The sequence below is a fragment of the Gymnodraco acuticeps genome, unplaced genomic scaffold (assembly GCF_902827175.1).
Source record: "Gymnodraco acuticeps unplaced genomic scaffold, fGymAcu1.1, whole genome shotgun sequence".
Classification (NCBI taxonomy): Eukaryota; Metazoa; Chordata; class Actinopteri; order Perciformes; family Bathydraconidae; genus Gymnodraco; species Gymnodraco acuticeps.
In genome coordinates this window covers 5,283,332-5,309,710 of record NW_022990701.1, presented here as the reverse complement: position 1 = coordinate 5,309,710, position 26,379 = coordinate 5,283,332, and the positions used below count along the sequence as shown (strand labels likewise).

Here is a 26,379-nt window from a genome sequence, read left to right as displayed (position 1 = left end):
GATGCTTTTTTATGACATTGGATCACCAATGTTTAGGAATATTATAAATATTCACTGTGCTTTAACATTTGATTAAAACCCAGGACCTTGAGAACGTCCATCTTCACAGGAGTATTCAAACTAATTACATTCTGAGATGTATTGCAGATCACATTCTTACCCTGATTTCTATTCATTAGAGGGTCTTGGAAGTCCCGCCACGCTAATACTGCACACTCCCCTCTCTTTTAGAAACTGCCGTTAATGAGGCGAGTTCACTCTCTCTCCACCCTGACAGCTTCGCTTTGCATTCGAGATTGCTGCCCGAGCTTACTTATCCAAAGGAGGCACAGCGACAGCAAATAGCCAGACTCCTGCATGCTCTGTGGAGGAGCCTGTATAGCCCCCGGCTTTTATATGCTGCACAGGGCACTCTTACTCCATCATAGCTGGTTGTAGGAATAAATCAAGCCTTAGAGTTGTGGTCTACTGCAGCAACTGTGTGTGTGTGTGTGTGTGTGTGTGTGTGTGTGTGTGTGGTGTGTGTGTGTGTGTGTGTGTGTGTGTGTGTGTGTGTGTGTGTGTGTGTGTGTGTGTGTGTGTGTGTGTGTGTGTGTGTGTGTGTGTGTGTGTGTGTGTGTGTGTGTGCGTGTGTGTATGTGTGTGTGTGTGTGTGTGTGTGTATTAAATATGAAAACCTGGCAGCAATTGTACTGCTCTCTTCCTCTTCCTCAATACAAAGCCGATGAACAGCTGCACAATTTAATTCAAACATCTGCAATGCTGCATCACTTAGTCCCTGCTCTGTGTGTACAGCACATGAGGAGAGTACAATAAAACCCAATCTGAAGCAACAATGGTAAAACATACAGCCTAATTATCACCTTCCACACACAAAGGGCCATGTTAAGCTTCACAAAGGAAGTATTTGTTGTAGTGCTGCATCCAACAATTATTTATATTGTCTTTACTTTTCCAATTATTTTCTCACTTAATTGGTTCCGTGTGTTCCAGCCTCTTTGCTTTCTATTATTGCTCTGCACGCTTTTAAATGATCTCAATGACTTTGTAATTTTAATCCTCTTTCTATTCTTTTCAGGGTGACTTTGTAACATCTGTGAAGGGACTCTGAAAAACAGCTTCTTGTCAAACTGTGGCACATTTACAGCAATGCTAATTAATGTGCCCTGCCTATGTTAAATACCTTTTAAATCAAATGAAACACTAACACACAACATTATTGCTGTTTTGTGCACTTAATGCTGTCTTCAAATAGCTATTCTTGTCTGATTGACAGACCAAAACTAATGAATAAGAAAAAGAACAGCAGCAAATCATGTTTGTTATATATGCATTAATGACAATTCTCAAATGATAAATCAATAACTCAAATTGATGCAGAACATTTCAATTAGTCAATTGACTAATAACCTAATTGTTTGAAGTCTAACTGGTTTTAGGGCTGGAGTATTGGTCTTCTCAGATTGCACCGGTCTTAATATGACTATAAAATCCATGGACAACTCATACAAGCTTTTCCCACAAGAAGACAAACAATTAGGTATTAAAATAAAAGTAGCAGGGTTCATACACTTTTTTCACCAATGATTTTCAATGACTTCTCCATGACCTTTACCTCATTTTCCATGACCAAAAAAATTACTCTTTCTCAGCGGTACCAATGAAACATTTTTATTTTAACATGGTAAGCTGGAAAATAAGGTCTGCATATAAAACATGTTGTGCCTATCTAAAACAAATCAAATAGTAGGCTAACTAGCTCCTACAGACTAGCCACTGTAGACTAGAGGGCGTGATTGTAAAACTCTCTCACCAGCGAAATACCTCGTCAGTTAAATGCCATTTTACGTTTAATTACTATACGATACAGTATTTATTATCATTATAGTATTACTATTTCGGCAATTAGATAAAATATAAATTATATTTGATGCAACTTTGGTTACATTTCCATGACTTTTCCAAAACTTAGGGAAAAATATTGTTTTCCAGGGCCTAGAATTAGCATTTTGAATTTCCATGACTTTTCCAGGTTTTTAATGACCGTAGGAACCCTGAAGTAGTGATTATCTGACTGCTACTGGAGCAAACAGTATTATTATTTGTTTTTCAGCGGGAACCCGCCATCACTTCCATGTATGAAACAGATCACAAACTGAAGATAAAGACCAAAGTTAATCAGAGATATTCTTTAAAATGATACTGGAACAATGATACCACACAATAGGCATGCTAGAGATTAAAATACTTTCATTGAAAGTCAACAACAAACCCTGCTGTGTCATCAAGCAAATGTAAATTGCTGGAAAGATTAAGACAGTATTCGACATGTTTCTGAGACAGACACAATATGAGGCTGTTTTCATACTTTGTGAGTGTGCAGCACGCTGAATGATGGAGATAACCGTCATTCAGCGTGCTCATTAAGTGTTTCCAGTGACTGTTACAGAGCGAGCATGGTGTGCGTTTTTGTGTGTTGTTGTTTGTGTTGTGTTCAAACTAAACTGCAGCCTGACATTATAATGAAGAAAATCGGCATCTGAGGCGTCTTGTATGCTCTTCATACTTATTTACAGCAAGTGCAGAATAAATTATCAGGGTTGTGTTGTATGTTCAGCTTGTGGGAGCTTTCTCTGGTTGCATAGCAACACATAGAGAGGTGACTGGCATGTTTAGCATTTGACAACACTGATGTGCAACATGAGGCGTACATTTCTCCTTGAAGAAGTTTCTGCGACTTTGTGCGAAGTCACTCGACATTATCAAAGGTTGTTCAAAGAATCAGCTGAGTGTATGTATGTTGTTAGGCAACCATGTTTATCCAATCAGCTGCTCTGTGTCTGTTAACTTCTGCTCAGTCATCAACCCTGCTGAACATTCACCGGCTCTGATGCTCTTTTTCCATCTCAGACCTACTCTGTGTTTAAGAGTCTGAAAGAGCTTACTGTTTGACTGCCAGCCTCTCCTCTGAGTTTGTAATGTGTGTGTGTACTGTGTGTGTGTGTGTGTGTGTTGTGTGTGTGTGTGTGTGTGTGTGTGTGTGTGTGTGTGTGTGTGTGTGTGTGTGTGTGTGTGTGTGTGTGTGGTGTGTGTGTGTGTGTGTGTGTGTGTGTGTGTGTGTGTGTGTGTGTGTGTGTGTGTGTGTGTGTGTGTGTGAGAGAGAGACTGGGCTGCAGGCATGACTAGGAGGCAGTCACTGAGCCGGGGCAGGGTATGCCCTTCCCAGTCTGACGGTGCCACGTTTGGGATGCACGACCATAGCTACCCTTTACAACCGAGGGGCGGGACTTAATTAAAGAAAAGCACACTTGTCTTCTGCTCTTTTGACCGGATGAAACACTGTTTTGTATCTTACCATCACAAGATCAGCCAGTGCAACTTCTGTTACAAGTTCAGCTGTCTCTGCAGGGATGGGAAAAATAGAAGGATTTTGTAACATTGACAGACAACAAAGAGACACTTTGAGTTAGCTCTAACCTGCAGGATCCAAGAGGAACGACTACATGTGTTCATATTTATTGTCAACTACTGCAGCATCACTAAACGCACGCTATCTCAAGAGCAGTGAAACTTAATGGACGACGCTCGTGCTAAAACAATTAGTTGATTAACCTATAAGCTTATCAACAAACAACACATTATTTCCTGATAAAAGATTTTTGCGACTGGGAAATAAAATGTGGATGCTTTAGAGCCGCTGGACGGCCTTTAACGTGAGAATCACTACAACGGTAAAGCCGCAAAGATTCTGGAAGACAGATCGAATGAACACTGGAAACTGACAGCTTCAACTTTCTATGAACCCATCACATCGACCGCCAAGACATTTTTGAACAGAGACATGGGATACATCTTCCTCTGTATACTGTACCAGCATTTTTCACATGGCTGAAGCTCCATGCTAAGGTCACATGCTAACAATCAAGTCATGCATGACAACAGTTTTATCAATATGTGGCTACAACTTCCAGGAAAGCCAAATCAGTGGACTTGTGACAAATAAATTAACATTTTAATTTGGGAACTGGAAAATGATTGACTTTATATCCTCTGATATTTTAAAGATGAACTTGTAATTGAAATGAATCAATAGATTAACGGATGATGAAAATGATTGGTAATTACAGCCATACATGACACATATTATAATGCCTCACTATTAATATCCAAAGGTAATGTACATATCAAAGACCTTTGTACATTACCTTTGATGCCTTAAAGAATCACACACATACATACGCTGCAGTGCCATGTGCAGTTGTGTGTTTTTGATGAGATTAGACGCTTTTCTGTCCCACACCTACTGTTGACATTCAGGCCTGATAAAGAAAGCGTGTAGAAGAGATAAAACCCCAGAGGAAGATAGAAAGACGAGGCTGGCTGTCCTTTCAGATAAAGACACAGCACAGATACCAGATGACTCTCATATGAGCCTTGGATGACACTTGTTGATCACTTTAACAAAGGAAATAGACGCGAACAAGCAAAGCTATTGTGTTTGAGGATATTTAAGTACTACACCTCAATCTACACAAGTAGTCAAAAACGACATGATTTAAAGCCTTCTTTTCCCATTACATTGTTATTGTGCCTCGAAATTCCCTTTTGTAAACATTATCATTAATAATGAATAAGAAACTGTTTGACTTTTGAAATTGGTAGAATATTTTAATGGGAATTCAAAGCATCTATAAAAACCTCATTAGTGAGAGAGGAAGAAGGCAAACCAATTTGTAAAATATAATAGGATGCAATATTTTAATGTATTGCCTTTCATTTCAACATAAACATAATGAATGTTTGCTTCTAGCCTGTCAAACTGAATACAGCACCAATGTTGGGACCACACAGTAAATTACTCCAGTATTCATTTCAATAAAAGCTCTGAAACTCCGGTCTCACTCGCTTCAAGTGGCATTCTGCTGGAGAGCTCCAAATATTCATCAGATTCAGAGCCAGCGATAACTCGCATCACCACACTGTGATTTATATCCAAGAGCTCCTTCTATTTAAAGCAGCCATACTTTTAACTAGTTCATGAAGCAGCATGGCAGCTTTATTGAGGAGGGGGGGGGGGGGGGGGGGCATTCAGCATGAGCAGATAACCAGCTCTGCGGGGCACTGGTGCACGGAGACAGCAGCGGGACAGATGCTGACCACATCTGGTGGGTGGATGCTACTGAGCATTACACCATCAACAGATAGGAAGAGGTGAAGGAGAGGAGGGGAATGTGAGCGAGGGTTTGTATGCATGACAATATGTTTTATAAAAAGAAGAGCGAGGAATAGTTAGGAGCCATCTGTAATGAGGTCAAGGGTGGGGAAGTTGGTATTCAAGTTTTTTCATGTTGGTTTATTTCTGCTGCTACAATTTATACTCCTTAAACTCTTCAATATAACACTGAGCTCGGTAACTTGGCTATTTGTTTTTCACACCACATAAATGGAACAGATTACAGAAGGTGTTTGAATTAGATGAGAATGTGTCGGTACATATATTTAATAATATGCTAGAAAAAATGTTTGTTGTATTTTTTTGTTGTATTTGATATTGTGTCTCCTCTTCCATCACCCAGAACAGCTGTTTTGCACATTTATAATGTATATTCAATCCAATACCATTATATGTGCCTATAGTATAGTTCTATATATTCCTGTAGCCTAGACTGAATTTGTAAATACTTGCTGCTAGTTTTAATTGTTTACTATATATACTTTTCGCTAATGTTGATTTAAATTTGTATAATATATCTTTTAATAATTTGTAACTTTTGTAATGCTTGACACTGCTGCTGGAACAACATATTTTTAAATGTTCTTCGATCTATCGATCTATTTCTACATGTTATTTTTGATTGCTGTTGATATTTTCTTCTTCGCAGAGCAGTTATTATATGGTTTTGTTACTTTTTTCATAATCGTACTGTTGTATATCATTCCTTAACCGACATGTATGCTAGTTATTTGTTTTATTATACTTTTTCCTCACTGTTGTTGTTATCATTTGTGGTGTACACTGATGCTCTGTGTGTTAATTTAGAACATTGTAAATCTGAATTTAGAACATTGTTGTGAAAGGGATGCCCCTTGAATAAATGTTAATGATAATGATAGTTAATGATAATGACCCCACCATAAGCCATGTAAACTATAACCTTTGTAAAAGCAAGAGAGATTGATCCACCAACAAACTGAAATCACAATGAAAATTAGGGCTGAAATAGGGATTGATATTCCAATCGACAATTTAGGTGACATCTTTACCTCCTAACCAACAGCGAAAAAACAAAGTTGTTGCATCACAGGTAATGAAAACCAGCAAATGTTCACATTTCACTCATTCCAAGCAGTGGACTAATTCTTTAAAATGTGAATTCATGAACAAATATTAGCCGTTTTAAGAAAACCACCAACAAGCCAGCTACAGCTGTAAGACTAAACTGAGTCTGAAGAACAGAAAAATCACTTACTGCTGTTTGTGATTGAGTTCCTGCTCCTTGTTCACCAGGTCCTGTTTGAGGTTAGCCAGCATTTCCACAGAGACGTCCACCTGCCGGGAGAGTTCGGAGGCCTTGTCCTCCAGGTCCTGCTTCTCCTGGCTCAGATGGTCGCTCTCCAGTTTGGCCCGCTCCAGCTCAGAGCTTTTCCTCTCCAGCTCTGACTGAAGACGACCAACGCGGACCGCTATTTTCTGCTCCACCTGCATCAGAAAGAGGAACTTGAGCAGCCGATTGTCCCGTTAAAGTACCAACATTGTATGAAGCATAACTAGTTATACAAATTAGATCAATAGCTAAGTAGTTACCACATTCTTTTAAAAACATTTTTGTCAGAGAACATCTTCACGTCATTTTGTTTGGTAGAACCACTAGGGGGTGCTAAAGTCAGAAATGTTGTAATTCAACACAACACGGGGTGGTATAAACTTATACTTTTATTTTAAGTTTTCTTTGTCTGTTTAGATTGTAATCTCTAGTTCACAGATTGTCTGTAACTATATCAGCCACACTTGGCTAACCAAGTTCATTCTAAAAACCTTGATGATCATACTGACCTCTTCAGAAAGCTTCTCCAGCCTTTCATCCAGCTCCAGCCGCTCAAACGCCCGGGCTTTTAGCCTGGCTAAGCCCTCCTCATACGCTGCCTCCACCGCACTAGCTGCTACGTTAGCTGCCACCGCTACAGCTGTGTTGTGGTTTCCATGGGGACCAGGGTCTGCAGATGTCATGGCTTTCTTCATAAAAATCTCCCCATGGGGAAACTCCACATTGGGTATATACCGGGCTGCAGTGTTGGAGTTAGCTGGGGTCAAACTCAAGTCGTCCGCACAAGGAAGCTCCCGACAAGGGAAGCGGCGCTCCTTTAGAGCTGAGGGCCGCAGCGGCTCAAAGGGGTCGTTGCTGTTCACAGGAGCGAGGAGAGCTCCCTGGGCCACTAGAGGCAGCAGAGCAGCAGCGTCACAAACACTGTTGGACTTGGAGAGGACGTAGAGGGTCTCGTATGTGTGGTTGTATTCCAGGTGGGCACGTAAGGACGATAGGCTTCGGAAGCGCTTGTGCTCCCCGCAGCGAGGACAGCGGTATGGCAGGTCCAGAGAGGCCATGCCGTGCAGATACTGCCGGAGGGGGGGGGGGGGGGGGGGGGCTCACACCGCACAGCCGCTGCGCCAGTATGAGGGCACAGAGGTCAAGCGTTTGACAGATCCTCTCATGCTGAAAACAGGGCAACAGGGGGACAATGGCAAGTGGGTAGCAGGAAGAGAGATCCCATGTGCTATGAAGGAGCGTGGCTCAGTCACATGACCACACATAGTGGCAACATTCAACTGGTGTCCTCAATTCATCCGTCAGGGTCCGCCTGCCGGAGGTCCTAGACTCAGAGCAAGAGAGTAAAGGTGAGTTTAACAAATGTATGCTGTACATCTTGGTCAAACATCAAATTAGATTAAGGGTCACATTGACACATAGGACTTAATCTAGGCAAGGCAAGGCAAGGCAATTTATATAGCACCTTTCAACACAAGGCAATTCAAGGTGCTTTACAAAAATGAAAGACATTCAGACAAAGGCATTTAAAAACAGTCATTAAAAAGAAAAGATAATAAAAGAAACATTAAAAGAAAAAATACATTAATAAAAAGTACATGAATAAAAAGTACATGAATACAAAGATACAGTGCAGTTCACACAGTTCACACAGAAGTTCCATTTTACTGATGCCTTTCTTTAAGGTTTCTCCGAACATGAGCTGTGTACGCTTGTATGGCACATACGTCCCGAGCAGCATACACAGAGAAAACCAGCCAGGACAGAGTCCCCAGACACTGATTCCCTTGGGTTACTAGCCCCAAATGTGCATTAACCAAAAACGAAACACAACCGCTCAGTTTCAATTAAAAGCAGCGACAAAAAGAAAAGTCTTCAGCCTGGATTTAAAAGTAGTCAGAGTTGCAGCAGACCTGCAGGTTTCTGGGAGTTTGTTCCAGATATTTGGAGCATAATAACTGAACGCTGCTTTACCATGTTTAGTTCTGACTCTGGGGACAGAAAGCTGACCAGTCCCAGAAGACCTGAGAGATCTGGATATTTCATAATTTAGCAGAAGATCAGAAATGTATTTTGGGCCTAAACCATTCAGTGCTTTATAAACCAGCAGCAGTATTTTGAAATATATTCTTTGACACACAGGAAGCCAGTGTAGAGACTTCAGAACAGGAGTGATGTGATCCACTTTCTTAGTGTTAGTGAGGACTCGAGCAGCGGCGTTCTGAATTAGCTACAGCTTTCTAATAGATTTTTTAGTGAGACCTGTAAAGACACCATTACAGTAGTCGAGTCAACTGAAGATAAAAGCATGGACAAGTTTTTCCAAATCCTGCTGTGACATTAGTCTTTTAATCCTAGATATATTCTTTAGGTGATAGTAGGCTGATTTAGTAACTGTTTTAATGTGACTGTTGAAACTCAGGTCAGAGTCCATTACTACACCTAGATTTCTGGCTTTATCTGTTGTTTTGAACATTGCAGACTGAAGCTCAGCGCAAACTTTTATACGTTCTGCCTTGGCTCCAAAAACCATTACCTCAGTTTTGTCTTTGTTTAATTGGAGAAAGTTCTGACACTTACTCAGTGTTTTAACTGGAGAATAGTCTCCTGGTGAAATGGTTATGTACATTTGTGTGTCATCCGCATAACTATGGTAACTTATTTTGTTGTTTTTCATTATCTGAGCCAGTGGTAGCATGTAGACATTAAAGAGAAGTGGCCCCAAGATGGAGCCTTGAGGTACCCCACATGTCATATTTGTCAACTCAGATGTGTATTTATTTACCTATAGAAACAAAGTTGTTTCTGTCCTTTAAGTAGGATTCAAACCAATTTAGAACTGTTGATGAAAGTCCCACCCGGTTTTCCAGTCGGTCTAGTAATATGTTGTGAGCAGTCTCAGTACTGTGGTTTGGCCCTGTAAGTAGATCATTTGGGCGTGGTCATTTTAAAAGTAGCTCCCAAGCTGAAAAAGTGTGGGCACCCCTGTTGTACACCAATCCAAGACTGACGCTTGAACCAGAACAGACTCATGTCATTTTTGTCAACTCAGATGTGTATTTACCTATAGAAACAAAGTTGTTTCTGTCCTTTAAGTAGGATTCAAACCAATGTAGAACTGTTGATGAAAGTCCCACCCGGTTTTCCAGTCGGTCTAGTAATATGTTGTGGTCAACAGTGTCAAACGCAGCACTGAGATCTAATAATACTAACACTGAAGTTCTGCCACTGTCTGTGTTCAAGTGGATGTCATTAAAGACCTTTACAAGAGCACTCTCAGTGCTGTGGTTTGGACGAAATCTAGTTAAATAAATAACAGACTCTTGATGACAAAGAATAATCCTACCCAACAAATTACCTCATCCCATCATTTTATCTTATCTAAGTGCAACTGCAAAACAAAATACTGAAGAGCTTTTTTTAAACAATTATATCAAGGATTATGTTGCAACAAGGCCAACTTAATCCTGCTACTTTAACTTTTACGGATTCCAACAACTATGCAGACATTTAATAAACCATTTGTCAGTTTCAAACGAGGAAAGAAATATCACAAATTAACACATTTTATTGCAACTGCCATCTGCCAATAAAAGAGAACAATTTGTTCATGAAGTTGATAGCATGAAATCAGTATTCTGATGCTTCTTTTTAAAATGTGAATACAAGTCAGATTATACTCTGCATCAGAAATAATCGTGAGCAATGGAAAAAACTGCTCCAAAATTCAGGTAATTTCTCAATCACACACACAATCAAGGGGGCAAAGATCGGCCAACAATGTCCTATGAAGGATAAAGTCAGATTTCACGTATATTTAAGTGTATATATATTGTTAAAGGAATATTTGATTGATTGCTTTCAAATGAATAAAGAGCTCTTAACTGTGCCAGTCCATGTCTCCATTTGTATCACTCCAGTGTCCTACTGTGTCTGAACTCTAAGTAGGAATATTTTTAAGTTTAGTGGTCGAGGAACATGAAACCTGTTTTTTTTTTACCATGGCTTGCGAAGCAAACTCATGCACTTGTACCCTGAAAGACTCAGAGGAAGACTAGGGGGGGAGAGTAGGGTAAAGGAAATGGCTCCATTAGTGAGAGTGCTTGTTAGCGCCAATAGCATCTTCTAGTCTGAAATCTCAGGTCAGCTCACAATCCACTAAGTTCTTTACCAGCGGGTCTGGTTACTCATAATAGAGAAAAACTACACTATATGTTTCCTGAGGTGTGTCCTCTTCAACTTTTGCATCTGCGGTTTCTTGTCAGCCTTAAAAAGCACCTTACTTTTTTTTATAATAAAACCCCAGTAGAAAGTGAAGAAAAGATGAGTCAATAAGTGGCCTACAATAAAATCATGATATTAATTGCTGTTCCTTTACCTCATATCTGAACAACAACATCTTGCATTTATGACCAGAGTATGGCTGAAGACATATTTTCAATCATTTTCATTTATCATTTCCTACGTAGATGCTGAGCAGAGTCACGCTGCTGCAAAAGCATTGCATCACTCTTTATCTAATTACCAGGCCCCTGGTGAAAGAAAGAGTCAGCATGCCAGCCTCCAGTAGTTCCCTTGCATTAGGTCATCGAATCAAACTGCAATTCTCTGTTCAAGCTAAATTATATTTGCAATATCTTATCTTTACTGGAAACTGGTAAGAGGCTGATGCGCTCTTCACTATGAAAATGACACACAAAAATGCCGTCATCACATTGGATCATCTATGTAACTAACAGGATATAAATTCAGTTCAGTATTTCGGAGTAAGTTGCATTACTTAAAACAGTGACAAGATTACATCATACTGTAGTATACCAGCAAAGCCTTATCTTAAATATAAAGGAAATATAACAGACTTAATGCCAAAACAACTTGATTTACTGTAAATGTGATATTAGACAGCAGCTTTTTATTCAAATGTGCTTGAAACATACATGTTTCTTTTTACTATTTGGAAAATCCCCATCTTAAAATGGATGCTTAAACATATGTTTAAATGTAAAATAGCCATATCATGCCATGTTGCATTGACCATTTTATTAACCTCTTTAAAACACTACTTTGCTGAAATAATCCCACTAATCCTACCAGGTTTAGTGTTGCTCATGAATCAAAGGACCGGACCATAACGTTTTCCTAATTATAACAAAATACAATATTACTGTAATTTGCCTTTTTTGTCTGTAAAAAAAACAAAATAAGAATATGAAAGCATTGAATTGGTGTCCGATGCTGTTTCCTCCCACATGATCTGCATATTAAGTGAATCCAATGTCACAGTGTGTGCAGTCTGTCTCTAAACATTTGGACTCTTACAGCTCAGATGTTGTACACCAATCCAAGACTGACACTTGAACCAGAACAGACTCTCTCTCACAACTTTCTACAGTGGCTCATAATGAGAGAAGCAATAGGCAGAGACATTGGCGATGTTATCACAAATCACAGATGCGTAGACCGTTCTTCACAGAGGGCTTATACGCTGGAAATCCCAAAAAGCCACTGAGACTGTTATTAGAAGTCTGGTAAGGCTGGGAAAGGGAGTGTACTGGCATACTGTGCCCACTTATTAAAGGAGGATTTCACAGGCCCAGTCACTACACTGCAGACAGCAGGCATTCCCATCTGTTTAAAATTACGAGGAGAGGTATTTAACCGGGCAGGAAATGGAAGGAAGTGAGGCTGTTTGGTAGCCACATGTCACATCCTGCCAATGGTCTCAGCTGAGACATCCCAGAGCACTGGCTTTAATGTTGTATTGGGAAAACGCATAGTGGAAGTGTGTGTGTGACTTGAAAGTAAAGTATCTTCCCTAAACTGCATGCTCTCCTGTTGCAAGAAAAAACAATTATTTGATGTATGAGCAGAACACGGGGAGATAAACTGGGTTTAGTCCAAAGTGACGTCATCAAATGTATTGTTTTGTCTGATCAGAAATCGAAACCCCAAAGGAATACAAACTTGTACTGTATTTAAATATGACAAAGAGAAGCAGCGAATTGTGCCTTACGAGAAGCTGGACTTAGAGAACATGTAGCACTGATTTCATTTAATTTGTGCTTGAAAAATGAATCAAAGAATGAATTTGTTGATCAACATTGTTGTAAATAATTTAAAAGCTTAAAAAAAACAATGAAAAGTGTTGGGAAATTCGTGAACATACGAGACAATCACAGAATCAACAATAATAACACTAGAATTACGCTTGCAGATTCAGGCCTAAACCAACCCGTCATGATGCAACTTACATTCACATCTGTAAAAAAATACCATCACTTCATAATTATATCCTATTTTAAATTTGTGTGGAAGTCATGATAAGTATATATATTATTTAGTTATGGGATTTTCTATAAAAAGCCATTTTATAAATGATTAAATACAAACATTAGACACCTGGTTTGATAAGCTGGGACCAAAAAACAGATACATATTTGAAAACTTCAAACTGCAGAGTGACTAGCTGTGCGACCAGATACAAGAGGTCCTTTAAGGAAATATATAGGGTTACAGGAAACTCTCAGTGCTTCTTTGTCATCCATGCACTGATCAGAAGCACATCTGCCACCATCCCAGGGCCACGTTCTGTGTCTTGGCACTATTTTGGGTACAAACATGCACAACACAGCTCTGTAATGGTGAGAGCTGACACCTGGTGCTATGGCAAAATATCACAGAGAGTTGCATAGTAATTATCAGAAAGAGGCACAGTATTATAACTGATTTATTTTAACCCTTAGATGCACGAGTGACTGGACCCTATACTCTTCCATACTGTAAGTGGGTCAAAAAGGACCCGTATTAAAATAAAATATGTTTTTATGCCATTTTTGTCATTTTGGTTAACACTTGTATAATATTTAGTATTATATTTTGGTTCAAACTAGAAATATTTTATATTTAATTTTTCACTATTTATAATTTTAGACATTTTTTTTACATTTAAAAAAAACAAAACGTTTTCTCATAGAAAATGCATGCGGGTAATTGTTTACCCTCTTATGGAAGCTTGGGGTAGTAATACAAAAACTACAATTTCTTAAAATGTAAATTAAAAATTTGAATGGCATGATATCCAAAACATGTTTTTTGAGGAATAGCTGGAATATGAAATGATAAAAAAAATGTAATTACTGTACAAAGATACTTCAAGAAAACCACCTCACCGGGTCAAAAAAGACCCACTTATGCATCTAAGGGTTAAAAGAGATGCTTATTATGAACAAAACTGTATGTGTATCTTTCTTCTCAACACATATGCGTATAGGTACTTCTTCTTACTGTTTTTAGTTGTCTCTGATTTATGTACTGTATGTCCCGGTCTGATGGGCATACACAGTCATTAGTAAGGATCCAGATACTGTTACTGCTACATTCTTGACTGACATGACAGGCCAGTAAATTCATCCCTATAGTTGCTTGTTTTTTTGCTGTTTGAATCTTGAGCAGACTATCTCCTTATGTCCATTCTTTAACTGAGCTACTTGTTAAAGACTATTTGTTGGGAAACAGTAACAATCTCATTTTCATCATCTGTCAATCCCATGAAAGCTTTGAGATGGTCAAACAAGCCATTAGGGTCAATGCATATACAGACCTAAATAAAACATAACATGGGTTTCAATTGGCAATGATTCATTACAACATACTCATGACTTTAAAGGCTAATTTATTTTTATATTTTACTGTTTGCATCAAGGCAATAACTGTTAAGCTGTGCTACACTACAGTGGGTTACTCCCACAATCCTTTCCTACTGCACAGATAAAGGTTTCTAAACGTGAGGTACAGAGGGAGTCACAGATGGATATTCTAAAACAGACTGAGAGATATGATGACGAAGACTAAGAGAGGAGCAAAGGTGTGTCACGGTGATAGGGAAGGTTTTCTACTGTAGATTCTGCAATATTTAAAACGTGTAATGAATTCATCCATTGTTAAGAGCACATAGCCACTTTAAGATTTTTTGTTTTAAAGAGCCCCTTTTGTGCTTTTGCTTTTCCTGTAGTGTTATAATTGTTTGTGTAAATGGTCTGCAAAGACTAAAATCCCTGTGTTCCCTCCAGAGGGAATTTCTCAATCATTACGCCTCAATTGGTCTCCTTTGTTTACTTCAGACACATAATGATATCCCTGTGTAACACGCACGCTCCTATTGGCTAGCGATCCAACAAATTGTAGGTGATGGTCTAAGGGGCGGGACATCTCTAAGTGGTTGACGAATCACAACAGAGCCGGCCAGCTAACCAATCAGAGCAGACTGGGCTCTGGTTTCAGACAGAGGGTGAACAGAAGTTTAGGAAAGAAAGGGGAAAAAAGGATTAAACATTAAAGCATGTAAACATGTCACAGTAGAGGCAAAAAATAGAACTATGAACCTGAAAATGAGCATAACATGTCCTCTACAAACGTATATTAGTTTAAAACTCTTCCAAATATCATCTCTCCAAATGTTTTATGAGAATGAAAATGTATTTAACATGACATTTTTATCATTTTGTATTTCGTATATGCGATATTTCATTCTGTTTTCCATATTTTGATGTATATATTTTAACTGGAGATGAGAAAGACACTGGTCACTGATTGCTGCTGATGGATAGCAGCCTGAAGGGGATTTCTAATGCCAACAATGTGTGGGTGGGTGACACATTGTAAAGCGCTGTATTATAAAAATCTCTTTATAAATGCAGTCCATAAACCATTTGATTACATCCATCGTTCAGCCCTAATCAAAAACAAATAAGCACTCAATCATAGTTTTGAGACATAAATATGTATATATGGCCTCCATATACTTGAGATACAAAAGTACTTCATATGATTTTTTTGTTTAGGTCTTGCATCAGCCTTCAGAGTGAGATTGTTGTGACACAGCTGGAAACATTAACGTTGGAGCAGGTATTAAATCTCGAGCGGATTTAGCAAATCTTACTTCTACACAATTTAAAATCTCACTACAAATAAAGCATTTAAAAACTGTACCCACTATGTAGCCTATGTTGTCTTTAGCTAAACGTTTGTGTACACTGCTGTTTTTAAGATGTTATCATTTAAATGAATGCGGTGCTAACACAAGTTTCAACACTCAAGCTTTGCAGATCCATGCTTATAGATATTTTAATATTTTACCCCAACAATCACTGCAAGCTCAATCCATCGCAGCGGGACATCGCTGTCTGACTGAAACTTCCCAAGGTCACTCGCTTTTTAAGTTTCGCAGAAGAAATGCTTTGCTCATACTGCACGAGTAGAACAAAGCATTTCTTCTGCAAACACCCGTGGTCCAAAAGTTAAAAGTAGGTTATCTTCAGGCAGACCATGCCCTTGTGCTTTATGTTTTTGAACACTGTATTTAATATTAATATTTGTAATGTTGCATTTTGTGATGCATTCTTGATTGTTAAGATCTAGGAATGGTTGTCTTTTATTGTAAGCAAAAATACTTGGATGTAAAATATGCACAGCTGTCAGCACTACAAACAACAGAGAATATAAATATGTAGGTCAAATAACCTAGAGATTTTATTTAACTGTTTTTTCTTTTGGTTGTGTGGTATTGTTTTTAAAATCATTGTTATTAAAGAAGATATTTCCTAGCTCACAGACCAAAGGTAATACAAAACAAGAGATGTGAGGTATATTCCAGATTATTTAAGCATAACATCAACCAACCCAGCAATGCCACTTATGTTGTAATATGTAGGAGAACTAAAGACATGACTCTTACTTAAAAGGATAAGCCTGTTAGTTCAAGCACAGCACTGACGTCCCCCTTGAATTGGCTGTTCAAAATTCCTCTTTAAAGTGTTATATTTTGTAAAGTTTACTTAGTTATGATTGAAGGTCCGTTTATGTGTTTATTAAGGAGGAATTAGTTCTCCCAGCAGAATACTTGCAGCTGCTCTGATTCTTTGCGAGCTCATCCTTTCCCGCCAAATCTAAACAAAAACATTTTCTATAAATGGTCAATTCCCTGAACGTGATGTTTGAAATTCAGGCCACAGCTTTTTTATGCGTGTTTGAAAAGTACAGTTGCCTTCAGCTAACGTGAAATACAAAAGTACCTCTCATGCCAGTGTTTAGTTTGTCTGTTCTGGGCTACTGTAGAAACATGGCGGTGCAACATGGTGTACTCTGTGGAAGAGGACCACTCCCTAAGTAGATATGAAGGGCTCATTTTATGGTTAAAAAAACCCCAATGATTTTAAGTTTAAGGTTATTGATGAAAACAGTCTTAAATAGTATATTCAATTATTGCTAATAGATCGATCTAAAAACCAAACAACGCCACAATAGCTGACATTACCAGAGGCATAGATGCTAAATAAGCTGAGGAGCGTTCACACCAAGTACTTTTCCCACAAAGGTTCCTGAGAACTACGATTTAGTTGCGTTCACACGAAAAAGTCCCAGGAACTAAATTAGTTTTTGAGAACCTTTTGTACCCCTTTTTCAGTCCCTGCTAGAGAGCAGGGACTTTCGTGGGAGAAAAAGGTTCCTGTGTCTGATTGGCTGGGCGGAATGCAAACCACGCCCCGTCAAACTCCCAAAAAGTTTTGTGAAGCCGCCATTTTATTATCCTCGCATTGCATTATTATCATTAGCCCAGCGCAGAAACGCAGAGAGACTAACTTATGACAACACAAAATAAAACATTGGAGCGGTGGAGATGAGGAGGTGTTGGCGTTCTGGCCGTTTACTCGGAAGGCTTCAGTAGAAGCTGCTGGGAGTCCCAGCAGCTTCTACTGAAGCCAGTCCTTAACTCCGGGGACTTCCGGCCGGGGATTTTGGGCGGCAGCATACGCCGTGAAGTTGTTTGCGGCCTGCCAGTAAACCCAAAGCAGAAGAAGAAGAAGTGACGTCAGCGGCTTAATTTGCCTAATCCTCCCCCAGGGACTAATTTCCGGTGTGAACGCGATCTGTACTTAGTTAATGAGAACTAAAGAGTTCTCAGAAACCTTTGTGGGAAAAGTACTTGGTGTGAACGCACCTCTTGATACAAAAATACATGATTGAATTCCAACTTCTTACATAATGTGTGTGAAGATACTGCAGCCTGTTCTGCAGTCATTAGGCTTGTTTGAGACAAGCGAGACCTGCGCAATTTCGATCAACGTCTTGCTAGTGCGTTGCATGATGGTTAGTCATTTTGTCCGACTTGCTCTGGAGGCTCGCCTACATGAGACGTTGAAATCTCGCGGGACAAAGACGCCCGCAACCTTGAGAGTGAGGCGCGGCGAGGCGGCGCAGTTCTTCTCCACGGGCTGCGGAAGCGAAATGCTTGATGGGAAACGTCTCGCTGATATCTCGAGCTGAGCGCTCATTGGTGGTTTTTTCCACGTGCTGGTGATGAAACTCTCCAATTGACCACTGGTGGTCCGTGAGCGCCCCCTAGTGGTCCGTGAGTATATTGGTAAAATTTCACATTTGAAATAAATAAATAAATTTAAGTTTTCCGCACTCTCGTGGGAATATCTCCGCAATGGAGCGAGCTTAAGTTTCACTTTTGATTGCATGATATAGCCCAGATAAACACCTTCATCACAGATGTGGCCACTTGTTTGTACCATTTTCAGGCGATTTGTAAAAAACGATGTGTTTTTGGATATTTGTGGAGTTAGGTGGTCCGCGAGTGTTTTTTTATTGGTTAAGTGGTCCTTGGTATGAAAAAGTTTGAGAAACACTGATCTTTGAGTGTATTCATACCCCTCACTGTTTATTCATCATTCAATTCATTCTATATTTTATTCTGTCTATTGTGTATATTACTTTTCACTTTACTGCTTGTTGCACCTGGTTAGAAGCTAAACTGCATTTCGTTGTCTCAGTACCTGTAATATGTGCAATAACAATAAAGTTGAATCTAATCTTGAGCAGGAACAAATGTATATACTTAGTACATATCTGACATTAACGATTAAACACATGTGTGCATTCTTTATAAATGCAAACCGAGTCAAGCCGACTCCGGAGGTGGCGGTATGCACCTTAAAGTTGTTTGCAATCCGCCAAAAAACCGAGAGAAGAAGAAGAAGAGGACGAAGCCGACTCCGAGCTGTCCGACTTCAGGCGAGCTTTTTGAGACCTCCCCCGGCTGCGATCGGCTATTCTCGTCTACTTTCGAGGCGAGCCGCAACGCGTCTCAAACAAGCCTACTGCAACTGAATTCCTACACTCTGCACCGTGTGCATAAAACATCAGCTGGCTGCACTAATGCACTAATGCACTAATGACGTGACTGTGGAAGGTTCACCTCAGGAGGATGAACACCAACTGATCAATGTTGTTTACATTCATTTATAAATATTAAAGAGGCCAGGTCAAATCAAATGTCACTCAGCTTCGGAGGCAAGGAGGCTCTGGAGCTCACAGTCAGGTGGGATTTATTCCTGCATGCATGTGCTCTCTGATACAGATTTGTTTTGATGGGGGTGCCAGGGGCTGAGTAACTAAAGGTGTATCATAGCAGTCATGCCACTTCTCTGCTGCAGTGCTGAGCTGGAAGTAGCAGTTGGCAGCTAGCTACTGTATATAACTCTGGAGGTGCAAAGACTGTATGAGAGGTGTGACACGAGCGTCAGCCTACGCCTCAACAATGGAGCTGTTTTCACTGCTGGTATCCGTCATGTTTACGATGTGCTCCTCCCAATCCAACTTTTTGGTTGTGGTTCTCAATATCCAAGTAAATAAAAAAGAAATTATTCCAAGCCCTCTGCCAAGCGAACAGAATGATAGCTTTAATTCTACAATGTGTACTAAATTACAATAAGAAAATAAGTCAATTTGAATGAAAAAAAGGCATAAAAAAACTACGAATCGACTAACAAAATCTTAGTCAAATAGGATCAAGTTTGAGGGCAAGCACTAACAAAATCCTTCAAAGCTTAGACATGTTCCCAAGAGAGGCTACATTACAATGTGTGGAGTAATTTAGGCGCTGAGTAAAAGGTTTAGTAAGGCTCCCAATACCTTCCAGGCTCCTCCATGAGCATGTCAAAGAGTGTTAGCCCTGAGGAAAGCAAAGGGACTCCCATGACAGGACAATCCCAACCAGGGGCTCCTCACCTGACAGCAGAGGGCAAACCTAACCACGCATGTTGAAAAGGACTCAGCATCACGTTAGATTTATACAGAGAGCCACCCGTTTGAAGAAGACCGGACAAAAACACGTAATCTGATGTGACTGTTACCATGACACTCTCCATATATTAACATCTGCTTTTTGATATTTAAGAAAACAAAACATTGAAGAAAGACTAATTAACAATTTGTTTTAACATCTTTATAGAATCAAAGTAAATGTTCATAAAATAACCAATTAAAATGACCAACTATCTACAATTTAACCATCAAATAATCAAATTAGGCTTTGGGATCATTTACAAAGCTTTGAACTAGAACCTTGTTCAGAATTGACAAGCTGCCTTATAGCAGTTCAAAAACGTTATCCTGCTTCTAGTTGGAGGGGAAGCAATGTCATCTGTTTATCGCAATGTATCGCAACTGTAATAATACCATCTAATCTTTAAAAAAAAGTTCTAACAAAGCATCCAGAAATGTATCTTTATAAGAAGTTCACCAAATCAACTGAAAGTGTACTGATATGTCAAGTCAAAGCTGCCAAATATAATCAGTTATTAGGAGTTTAAAGTAACAACGTAACGGATCCTGTGGTTACAAAGTGTAATCCTAAAGTATAATACGCCCCACACCTTTTCCAATGTGGTCTCCAGAAACAATTAATATAAAGCAGCTCTCTGTCATTTAATCATTACTTCATTAATACGCAAGACATAAAGTAACATTGAAGCAGCATTGACATTCAGTTGCCACCCGTGAGACTCAACACAAAACAAAGCTAAAGCAGCAGATCTCTCACTGCAGTGACACCCAGTGAGCGACGTGATTGGATCTCAGGTCAGGACGGGGGTGCGATAGAGAGTGAGATGGATTGACTTTCACAAATATGAGCTGATGATGGACAGGATCACGACCCGGATCACCGCTGTCTACTATTGATCCACACGGCTGTTCACAGGAAGAATTATCCTCCAGTAAACATACTTCACACATGCATGCCAGTAGGGTGTCTTTGAACACACTGACAGCACTGGTTCCTTCTGTGATCCCTGTATGTAACACAGACACTATGGGTCCATGCATGCATATAGCTCTGTTTATATTCAGCTTGATCATTTCCACAGACAAGGAAGGGAGATTAGACAAACACTGACTTGTTAATGAAGAAATTGATTTAAAAAATGGAGCAACAGGTAATTAGAGCAATTAAAAAAGCATATCTAGTGTTAACATAACATTTATTTAAGCCACACCTGGCTATTGCAGGTACCCCTCTCATATATGATAGTATATCATCATACCACATTTGTCACCACCAGCAAGAAGTGTTAGAATATCTCATTGTGTCAGAGCTAGAGAAGATTCTGAGTATCTCATATCCTCTTAAAAAACAGAAACAAGCCTCTTATGTACGCAGAGGGTACGCTAAGCCCCCTGTGCTAGCCTAAACAAGACTGGGGACGCTGCCTCTGTTGAGGACGTGTGTGGGAAATGATGCAGAAAATGGCCTCTGTGATTTGTGGCTGCATTTCAACTGTCTCGTAGGTCCTCTTATACTCATTAATCCCAAGCCTGGGTCGGCATGATATTCAAGTTGCTTGTCGAGGAGTAAGAGAATCATAGCAGATTGATTATGTTTTATTTTAACTGGACATATGGCACCCCGTATGATAAGGATGGGAAACTTCAAATAAGATAGCTTTTTAATAGAATGAAATATCATGTCAGTCATATGAAGATATGATATGAACAGTAGTTTTGGTTTTTAAAAACCTTTCAAACAATAAGAGTTAGTAAATAGTGGATGAGTGCAATGAACATATCAGTGTCAGTATTTTTCCATATTTATTCTTGACCGTAACAAGGTGTAAGAAAAGTTTAATGGTTGGACGAGCACCATTTTACAGGCAGCTGCAACAATAACAGAGCGGCTTAGAGGTGCCTGAGCCAGCTGTGCATGGGCACAAACACTGTCTTGTTATACTAGAAGAGACGTAGTGACTCGTAAATTAATGATTAGCTAAAGGGAAAAACTGTCTGATCACAAGAGAATGGACACTTGTGGCATGACATCAGATACAAATGAAATAACAAGTATAAAATAAGGCACCCATCTGAAAACAAGTCATGATTTGTCTAGAACGGAGTGATATTGTTTTCAAAGATGAAGCATGTGATATTCTTCTTTGAAGCTGTAAGGATAACTCCATCAACAGAAAGACAAACAGTCTCTAGTTGTGTAATGTGAGGTTTGATGATTTTGTGCTGTTAAGTATCAACATCTTTGGTTGTTGGACTGTTGGTCAGACAAAACAAGACAAGAGAGATCACTTTGTGCCCTCTGTAACAGTGGAAGATTATTTGATTTGCCCATGACACCAGTGAAAAGTATTGACTGTGTAGCCAAAGTATGATTTAGTTGATTCCTCTGTGACACAGGCCAGCTATTTTAAGAAATAACTGAGCCTTTTATTAAATGAAAATAAACATTTGGGACAATTTGAGACATTTACATTACATTACGTTTTCAGCAGATGCAAATAGGCGTGGAAAGAGTTAGGAAATTGCAAATTGTGCATTTTGGAATTTTAATGGAATTTGTATACAACTATTCTTTAAATGTGTGGTAACTTTCTAACATCAGTCATAGATAGATGGATAGATAGATAAAAAGATCATTATCAAAAATGAGGCAGAAATATATATGCTGTGAATCAGTAAACAAAACGTTCCTCACTGTCCCAGAAAGGCACAGAGACATTCATAAGTTTTCTAACAACAGAGGATTTCTACCTGCTGTGGGATCATGGGTAATGAATACAGGATTCACTGTCACAGATCTAAGAGCTACACACTCATACATACTGGATAAAAACACATATTTGACTACACAATATACAGTAAAATATTCTGCAACCTGCCTCACATGTGATCACTGGGAAACCATCTGTCTGCAGTGACAGTTACATGAAGGCTGAAAACTGCAGGTTTGCTTTCATAAATCAGTGTGACTGCACATACTGTAGTTGTACACTGCAGTACAGAACAGTTTAATTTATGGTAGTGAAATCTAATCCCACTGAGCAAACAAAATCCCACCAACACATATTTATTTTCTCCTTCTAATAGGTGTTCCTCCTCTTTTCAGCATGACTGCTCCAACTTTGGTCACATTGGATTTCTGCAAACAGAGCAGCGTATAGGCCACGGCCCACTGACTCCGAGTCAGATTTCTCATGCACTGTAGTCACATGACAGTTTCCCAAAACTCCAGCAGCCCTGAATGTTTGTCACCTCAGCAGAGTTCTGCTCAGGAGAGTTTAAGGCTCCCATGGGAATATTATTATTGGAGTGTGAATATTAAAGTCATGACTTTATTAGACTCCTTCCTCTTAAAGGGTGCCCAGAGGAATCTTAGAAACCTAACATTATCACTACAGTATACTAATAGGACTGCAGGAAGATAGCCTCACATGTAGTATGCTAAATTAATGGGAATAATGGTGCATTCATGGACTACACTATAACAAACAGGTAACAGCTTTGTTTGCAGCATATATAACTTGTAGTAGAGCTAATTTGAATGTCTACATACAGCCATTGCAGGTACAATCCCCACACATGCAGGCCATGCAGGCCGGTCAAAGTCACCTGTCTGTTCAGCCTGTCTATCGACCGTGACAGTAAACATTGACACATTTAGCGCTAAAACACACTGATCCTCATATCTGCACTGCACATGTATCAATCCCGAGCAGCACATCATGTGGAAGTGGGTGTGGACGCGCGGCATCACAAAATGTCATAATGTAGCAATGAGCTCCACCGTAATGACTTAAATGCACTCACAGGCCTTGAGTTAGGTTAACGCACACCGAAGCTGATGGCAGCAGCTGTGCCAAAGGGCGACAGGCTGGCATGTACCCGGTTTCCTCCTGTTTTCACAGCAGCACTGGCTCGTCGCTGGACTCGCTGCATAAATGTGTTGCACAGGAGCAGCGTCATCAATGAAGCGATAATTGAAAACATACACACACAAAGACACGCGCGCACCGAAACAATTGCGATGGGAAGAGGAGGTTTTTAAGAAAGCCAAGAAATGTGCGTCTCACTCACCTCGCAATCTTCTCCCCATTTTTTTTCCGCTTCAACCAAGGAACCGCTCCAGCCTTCACTGACGTCACGCAGCTCCTCTCTCTGCAGCAGAGAGCAGCAGGCCTGCAGAGGACGAGCAGGGAGGAGAGGGAGGGAGGAGAGAGGATGGAGGAGAAAGAGAGAGAGCTGCTTAAACAGATGCATTAACATGAATCATAAAACATGCATCCCTCCCATTCACTGTTGAAGGAGGATACTGTACCTGTAAGGGTGTGAGAGATGGATGACAGACAGACAGACAGACAGACAGACAGACAGACAGACAGACAGACAGACAGACAGACAGACAGACAGACAGACAGACAGACAGACAGACAGACAGACAGACAGACAGACAGACAGTATATGTATTGCATCAGTGCATCCATGCATGCTGTTAAAACAATTTGCTTCTGCCAGCTGCTGCTTTGTGGTTCAATCAGTAAGGTTCGGTTGTGAAACCTCCTTCACGTGTCATAGCCTTTCCTGTTTAGCATCCTGTCAATCATCTAAACAATATGTGTTTCTCAGCGAGAGAAGGTATGCAATCCATGGACCCCCACAGTGGGTCATGGTGGTCCGCGACAAAATGAAAGGTGGTAAAATGTCAGTCTTGTATTTTGCAAAATGAAACAGACATGTATTGACTAATTGATCAATTACTAGACATTAGCCATAGGCTTCTGTTCATATCAGACAAAGTATAGTAAGGATGAAACACCAAAACCCCAGTGTAGTGAAGTGATCATGGGTATGCTTGATGTTTTATGGCTGATGAAATAACTTTTAATTTGTGGGAAGATTCATTTGGTCATATTGTTTTTCAAAAGTTACAAGGTCTTGCTTTAACATGAGCCCCTGTATAAATACAAGGTATTTTGATTGAACAGTCTCGTGATAAATAGTACATTATTGCGTGCTCAGCGGTTTTTAATCTGCAACAGATTTCTTTGGGACTCAGCAACTCTAAAAAACTAAATCTAATTGGCGTTCCCTTAAAGGGTTATAGTAATGTGACCAGCAATGCTTTACAGTGTATTTAGTTTAAATCCCATGTTATATTAATCCTAAGTGAAATAAAATTATGTTTCATTAAATAAACACAAATGAACTGGGGTTGGGCAGTATTACACTTTTTGGCTTGATTTGTGGGTCGACAACAGGAGTACACTTTTAACCTCGACCCCCTAAACAGTGAAATGCAGACATGTTTTATATTATTCTTAAGTGAATATCTTTGGGTGTTGGTGTGTTGGTTGCTAGGCTACAGGAAAATACCATTTATTAGACTAATGATCAGGTGAGTCGACAATGAGAATAATCATTAGCTACATGTTATTGTCACAGAGGTCATGCCCTCAGTATTGTGTAATGAAATCTGGTGATTTTAAAGATCTGAAGAAGTATTTGCATCCTGGATTCAATCAATTAAACACAACAAGGTTTACAAATCTGAATCAGGTTGTTTTCTTTCTTTGTAAATAAAGTGTAAACACTTAGATGGAAAAGCTTAACTAGATCATCATTAATTGAGATACAATGAGGTGATATGATTCTAAACAGTTTAATTATGTAAAACAAATATGGAAAATAAAATGTTGTGTCGTCCGTCTAATATTAACAGGATATAATGGTTAGCATTGGAGACTTTGGACACTTGACTTTAGTATTTCTAAAATCCTGGTCATGGCCCTGGTGTTAAATTGGATGAATTGATGTGCCTAAAATGGGCTGGAAATGATCAATCAATACAGTCACTCTTCAACTATACACGTGTTGTAGTCAGAGAAACCTCAAAGCCCCCCTCTGATATGGTATCAGCTGCATGCCGTTTATTTCTTTGTTAGTCCTTGACATGCGAACACGCTGCACACAATGTGTAACCATGGTGTTCGTGTCAGGGTCATAACTCTTCCTAATCATATATTAAGTTGTTATGTGGTGACAGAAAAGAGAAATCAATAGAAACAACAAATCTGCTCCCACTGCTTCATTTTGCTTTGGCCTCATGCGCCACAGCCCGAGGGATGTTTTCTGTAATTAAAATAGTTTCTGGTTCATTTTAAATGCTTTCTTTTTTCCCAGCAGCTTTTATTTGCTTTGTGTCATCCACTCTAAAGGATTTCACTTTGAATCTAAATCATTGCTGCTGCTACTACTGTATGATGACCCAGGTGTCAATTAATTAATGCTATTTAGGATTAAGCTTGTAAAGCAACCAACCTTATACCGATCAAAACCTAATATATGGTCTGTTGTGTGCCCGTATGAAAACCATTTCAATGATTTCAATAGGTGTGAACCAACCAATAATGCATTTATATGATGTAACAGGCTCAGCATGTCTCTTTGGTATGATTGGTCCTGTTATTTAATCATTTCAGCTCACATGAGATGTTCATTTGTCCACTCTGGTGACTTCATACAATATGTGGAAGAACATATCTTATGGAGTTTGGCCTTAACTTCAAGTTTTTAAGGATGCATTCATTTCTAAATGGCTTTATAACAAGGTGAAAGACAGTAAAACGTATTTATTATCAGTAATGTTTACAGCTTTAACAAGATGAAGCTGCAGAGTGCATGAACAGCGTGTGTGTGTGTGTGTGTGTGT

General features: G+C 39.5%; 1 protein-coding gene across 1 annotated transcript in view; it reads right to left on the bottom strand.

The window, feature by feature from the left end:
* fbxo41 (F-box protein 41) overlaps nt 1-23,875 on the bottom strand; it is a 58,196-nt gene extending 34,321 nt beyond the window's left edge. The window contains 3 exon segments of the mRNA XM_034231397.1: nt 6,471-6,700; nt 7,055-7,869; nt 23,748-23,875. Coding sequence (XP_034087288.1) covers nt 6,471-6,700; nt 7,055-7,603 — 779 coding nt within the window. The 5' untranslated portion in view covers nt 7,604-7,869; nt 23,748-23,875.
* Nucleotides 23,876-26,379: the final 2,504 nt, after the last annotated feature.